General features: G+C 43.3%; 1 protein-coding gene across 1 annotated transcript; it reads left to right on the forward strand.

Moving 5' to 3' along the window:
* Window positions 1-2,500: 2,500 nt before the first annotated feature.
* On the forward strand, window positions 2,501-4,533 carry LOC117849280 (zinc finger BED domain-containing protein RICESLEEPER 2-like). Its single transcript, XM_034730842.1, has 2 exons — window positions 2,501-4,418; window positions 4,526-4,533. Exons 1-2 carry the CDS (start codon window positions 2,501-2,503, stop codon window positions 4,531-4,533), a joined length of 1,926 nt encoding a protein of 641 aa, XP_034586733.1.
* Window positions 4,534-6,374: the final 1,841 nt, after the last annotated feature.

The raw sequence follows: 6,374 nt of genomic DNA on the forward strand, positions 1-6,374 counted from the left end.
ATGCCGTTGGGGTTCATCGGAGCTGGGTCGATGACGACCCACTCTAGATGCTTGTTCAACTTGCGGACCTCAAGCTTGATGTCATCGATGGAGCCTTCAATTCTGGGCTGCCACTCTTCATACACCGCCGCCACCTTCTCGAGAGCCCGAACGCGCTCCTTCCTGGCATCGTCATGCTCTGCGAACTTGTGGTCCCACTTGGCGTCCAGCTCCGCCAAGCGCTGCTCCCACTTCGCCTCTTGTTTCTTGAGCTCGTCGATGATGACCTTTGTCTCCAGATTCATGGCACTGTGTCATCGCTGAAGGCGCGTGAAGTGGTGGTGTGGAGGAGGATTCTCTAGAATACCCGAATCGAGTGACGAGGATAGGAACATGGGCCAGGAGAGATTGAATCTGATACCAATTGTTAGCCAAAGGTAACCGGATACATGATTTGGAGACTGGAATTGGGGAGAAGGAAGCAGGGAGCAGGGGCAGGAAGAACAGATCCGGGTGTTTTCATAAGAGAAATACTCAAATTTCGTGGCGTACGGCGTAATAAAGTACGGGCGTGCCACTATACTATAGTATACAAATAAATAAATAAATCACATAGAAACACAGTAAAATAGGAAAACTTACTTCCTTTATTCATTTCTCAAGAAACTTGCAAGTCTCCTCTCTTTTTACATATATTTCTGCATAGCACCTCAAGGTACAAACAACTGCGTAGTTCCTAAATCCTAGAGCCTTGCAAGAACTCTAGTTAATTACACCCGTAGGTTTGAACCTGCGGAATACCTCCAATTATGCTGCGTCAAACGATGCATCATCATCAAGCATCTTATCCTGTGCTCCATAGATGAATGCTGCATAAAAGAAACAACGGAAAGAAATGAAGCCGAACGACTTAATGCTATATTTCATCACGCCTTGTGTTCAGCAAAAGTTCCCAAGGTAGCCCTGCTAGTGGGGCGGGTTGATACGGGTATTTTGGGGCGGGTCCACGCGCGGGTTTTGTTAGGATGGGTAGGAATGGGTACCAGAGGTTAATGGGTTGGGGCAGGTTGGGTGTACTGAAATGCGGGTCGGGGGCGGGTTGGCCTCCCACATCATGCGGCCAGCACCCCGCACGCGAGTCGCGAGCCGCCCCACCTTGCATCCCTGCCGATTGCCCTCTCTGGATCCGCCGCTCTTCCATCTACCGCCGAGTCCGGAGCCCCTTGTGCCTTTGCTCCGGCGACGCCGCCGGTGCCAGCACCGTCTGCCGCAACCCCCGCTCCCGCCGCTCTCCTCCAACAACGGCGGCAGATCCAAGTACTCTTCTTGCACCTCCCACCTTCCATCCCCTCCAGATTACCCCTCCCCTTCTTCTCCTTATCAACTCATCCCGATCTGCAGGGGCAATTTTTTAGCGGCGCGGAGTCAGCAGCCTGTAGGGCTCTGTTTGCTTTGGCTATTAGTTGATCGGTCGTTTGCCTGTGTTCTTGACTGTTCATGGGGATCTTGCGTAGTACTAGGTTTTTCTGCTGATTCAATGATTGATTCTTCGTTGATGTAATCATGCCTTTACTGTTGATCTATGTGAGTTGTTCGGTTCCAACCGGATTACTAGTTTCATCAGGTGCAATTGTGGAAACGATGCAGGAATTAACGTTGTTGTTTTTTTCCTCGTGTTAACTGGATCCAGGAGACGGAGCTGCCTTTACCGAGGAGACGGAGCTGTCGGCCTTCAACCCTTCTTCTTGCTTGATCTGCAGGGAGGCGCTGGATCCAGGCCCCTCGCGCCGTCCTCCTCCCATTAGCAGGCTAGGCTAAATCGCTAGCCACAGTACCCACACACAGGTGCGCTGTCTTTGTCCAGCAAAGAACCTCTGCACGAGCGACATGATTGGGAAGAATGCATAGTTAACCGACCAAATTGATTCTTCCATTTCGATTATTGTTAGTTAGTTCACGACCTGGGTCAGTTTGACAGTTTTACGAAGGGTTACAAACATCTATTGTACAGGGAAAATTAGGCAGTACAATTTTTTCACAACTTTATGTGTTTGACTAGTAAAAAGGGGAAATGCTCTGCATCCAATTGCTCTGCATCCAAAGGGGAAATGGTTTATACGACTCTATTGTACCGGTATAACAAAGTGATTTTTAACTCTTTGATTAACAAATAAGCAACGACCAATGATGTCAGTATGTATAGCAATAAAGAAAAGGTCTAGGACAAAAGTTTATTGGTTCGTCTAAGCTTCTCTGCTACTCTACCTTTATTTTCACACCATGAATGAGCCCAGCTAGTGCTACAGAAACTACATGGAGGGCCTTTGGTGCTTCTCTGCTAGTGCTACTAGTTAAGCTGAAATCTTGTCAGTTTGTTAAATAGAGAGCGTTGCTTCTACTTTGTGCTTTTATCAGTTCATCTGTTTCATTACGAAATCTTGTCAGTTTGTTAATTTGGCAGATGTCACTCTACTTTTACACAACGTTGCTTCTACTTTATACTTTATATTTTTTGAAACAGATGTCTTCTCATCGGTTAGAGGCCTCTGGTACTAGTGAGAGCACCAACAACAATTCCTCGCAAACACCAAACAGAAGGGCACCAGTCTGGGAGTATTATGAGCCGGATTTGGTCGAGATAGATGGTGTCCTAAAAGCAATTTGCAAGTACTGTGGAACAAAGTTGACTGCGAACAGAAAATCAGGTACAAACAGCCTTCGAACTCACATTGCAGAGCATTGCCCCACAATCCCTAGTGATGATAGGAACAAATTTGTCGCTACAATGAAGAAAAAGCCTGTAGATAGTTCATTCACCTTTAATCAACAGAGAAGTCGTGACTTGATGATTGCATGGTGTGTTAGAGCTGATGTAGCATTCAATAAGTTTGATGATGAAGGGTTTGAGCCTTGGATGGAATCATTGCAACCTGCATTTAGATGCATAGGGCGACAAATGATTCGTAATGAATGTGTTGCTAAGTTTGAGAGAGCAAAGATAGAATTGCGAAGTGAACTTCAGAGTCTTAACTCTCGCATTTGCTTCACATCTGATCTTTGGACATCAAACCAAAAGTTGGGATATATTTGTGTGACAGCTCACTATATTGGCCCTGATTTTGTTTTGAAGAAAAAGATAATTGCATTTAAGGATCTGAAGTATCCACATACGGGTGTAGCTATTGAGGAAGCCATTACAACTATTCTAACAGATTATGGTATCAAAGAGAAGATGTTTACCATCACACTCGATAATGTAGCAAATAACAAGGCAGCTTGTGATCTTTTGCAAGAAAGCGGAAAGTTTGAGATGTTATTTGGTGGTGAGCATCTTCTTGTTAGATGTTGTGCTCATATACTCAACATTCTTGTCCAAGATGGTATGAACATTGTTAGTGCTATGATAGAGTTGATAAGAGACCTGATTAGGCACATTAACTCATCACCATCGCGTATCCAGGATTTCAATGAGATAGCTCAAAGGGAATGTCTTGCTGCAAAGGCTGGTTTAGTCCTTGATGTTCCCAACCGTTGGAACTCAACCCATGCCATGATTATGGAGGCAGTAAAGTACAAGATCGTCTTGAAGCGATATGCCCAAGCAAATCAGCAACCATTTCCAACTGAAGATGAGTTTAGCAAAGTTGAGTATATTGGTGAGTTTCTTGGAGTTTTTGAAGAAACTACCAGGGCGTTCTCAGCTGATAGATACGCTACTTCCCACATGTTCCTGGATAATGTGCTTTGTATCCATCAAACTCTAAATAGTCCAGAATGGTACAAGGATGAGGTTATCGCAGATTTGGCAAAAGCAATGGAGAGGAAATTTGATAAGTATTGGAATGGAAATTACAATATGGTCCTTGTTATTTGCAGCATACTTGATCCAAGAACAAAAGTTGACTTCTTAGACTTCTTTTATGAGAAGGTGTGCAGGAACTTTATTGACATTGACTTGAGCAAAAATCAGGCTAAAGAGTGGCTTCGCCTATATTTTAGGAAGTATGAAGAGGTTATTAGACAAAATGATACAAATGTAGTATCACAAACTGGTGCGTCCAGGAGCATGGTGAACCGTTCTCCAGTGCTAGTTCTTGGAAAAAGAAGACTAGAACAAGAATTTGCTGAATATAGGCATCAGAGGAGAGGGACTTGGATTGAAAAATCAGAACTTGATGCATATCTAGATGAACCACCAGTGAGAACAGATGAAAATTTTGAAATTCTGACTTGGTGGAAGACAAACTCCAACAAGTACCCTGTGCTGTCAGCGATGGCACGCGATTTCTTAGCAATTCCACTCAGCACCGTTTCTTCTGAATCAGCATTCAGCTTGAGTGGTCGGATTCTTAGTGACAATCGAAGCTCAATGACACCAGAAACTCTTGAAGCTTTGGTTTGTTGCAAAGATTGGCTGTACAAGTATCCCACCGATGAAGGTAATTTTTACTGCATATTAGTATGTTACTAAGACAGTTATATCTTTGCAACTTGTTACTGCATATACATGTACTGATGTCTCTAGTATGCCTCTTTGTATCTGCAGCCACCTGAGTTAGCAGTCTTATTTGTATCTGCATATCTTAAAGGTACCCAAACAATGTCCTCTGTGCTAACTCTTCATATAGTTAGCAGTCTGCTACTTATTTGTTACTCTGTCCATTTTTGTGATGACAACATCTTAGAAAGTAGTCTTTACACGTGAATTGAGTGAAATTGGCCATTTTTCCCCTATTGGTTAGCTTATAACTGTATAGTGTATTTGCATCTGGCTTTGCTATCTTCCAGATTCCATGGGGAAATAAGATCCTATGTCTTGCAGGACATAGCAGGGAACCTACAGAAAGTCTCAGTGGTTAGGATAATATGTTTCTTTTCTAACTACTCATTTCTCAGTGTAAAAGTTCCTATTTCAGTATTGCTTATGCAATGTATTTGTGACAGTTAAAGAGTTTGATCCACAAACCTGCACTTGGTCTTCCCTGTGTACTTATGGAAGCTCACCGGTATGATTATTCTGTTTGTATTTTATCATCAGAAAAGGTTCTACAGTATTTACACATTTTACCTTACCTGAAATTTGCTTGATTTATTTTCCAAATCTGTGCTGACATTTTTCTATTTACTTTAGAGCTGACGTGGTGGTCAATCAGTGACTCTTGTTGGCGACACTTTGGTTGTGTTTGGCGGGGAAGGTCATGGGAGATCACTTCTGAATGATCTGCACATTCTTGATCTTGAGACCATGACTTGGGATGAATTTGAGACCACGTAAGTTCTATGAAGAAAATTTGTTCAGTTGGCTAACTGACATTAGTAATTTTTTTGGTACAAATGATTGTATTTTTATGTTCTGGGTCTGGGTCCCTACTGGATAGGAATGGTCCTCCTTCCTGTTAATGTTGAACTGGTTTCTTATATAACTGTGGAGATCCAAACTTGAAAGTGACATGAGAATGATGCATATTTAGCTTGCAGTTGGTAATTACACTTGGTCTAGGACATGCGATGAAACTTGTATTATACTTGCTTTGCTTTGATGTGCAGGATCAATATCTGACTGTTTTAAAACTATGCTGTTGCTCTTCAGAGGCACTCCCCCTTCTCCAAGATCAGAGCATGCTGCTGCTTGCTTTGCAGAGCGATATCTTCTGAATCAGAAACCATTGATGTGCAGGATCTGATATTTGGTGGGGGGTCTCATTCTACATGTTTCAGTGACCTACATCTCCTTGACACACAGACAGTGAGAATTGATAGAAAAAAATGAGTAAATGAGTGCATGGCCCATTTTAGTTTGGTCGGGCAAGCTGTTTACCATTTTGATTATCAAGAGACCATTGGGAAGAAGTTAAAGAAACCAGGACGAGCAGCTAGAAGACAGGGCTTCCGAAGTGTCTATTATGTAGATCAAGAGACTTGTTTTGTTTTTTTAACTGTAGCTTAAGACACTTGGCTTAAGACACTGGTTTTTTTAGCTGTAGCTCTAGAAAAATAAATTAATGGCATGCAGCTGCCATGGGTACCCATTTTTATGGGGCGGGGTGGGGCGGGGTGATTAATTTATTTTTTAGGTGGGGTTAGGGCGGGTAATTATCCTTAGCTGTTGCGGTTAGGGGTGGGTGAGGGGCGGGTACACCCCCACTAGCAGGGGTGGGTAGGTTTGAACCTGCGGAATACCTCCAATTATGCTGCGTCAAACGATGCGTCATCATCAAGCATCTTATCCTGTGCTCCATAGATGAATGCTGCATAAAAGAAACAACGGAAAGAAATGAAGCCGAACGACTTAATGCTATATTTCATCACGCCTTGTGTTCAGCAAAAGTTCCCAAGGTAAATGCGTTCGGCCTCGGTAGTCACAAACGGATTTTATCCTGCCTCATCGGTCGGCA

This window comes from Setaria viridis, chromosome 3, assembly GCF_005286985.2.
Source record: "Setaria viridis chromosome 3, Setaria_viridis_v4.0, whole genome shotgun sequence".
Lineage (NCBI taxonomy): Eukaryota > Viridiplantae > Streptophyta > Magnoliopsida > Poales > Poaceae > Setaria > Setaria viridis.

What these genes read in the sequence shown, in the direction of transcription:
- LOC117849280 (XM_034730842.1), top strand. Translation starts at nt 2,501, where the DNA reads ATGTCTTCTCATCGGTTAGAGGCCTCTGGTACTAGTGAGAGCACCAAC.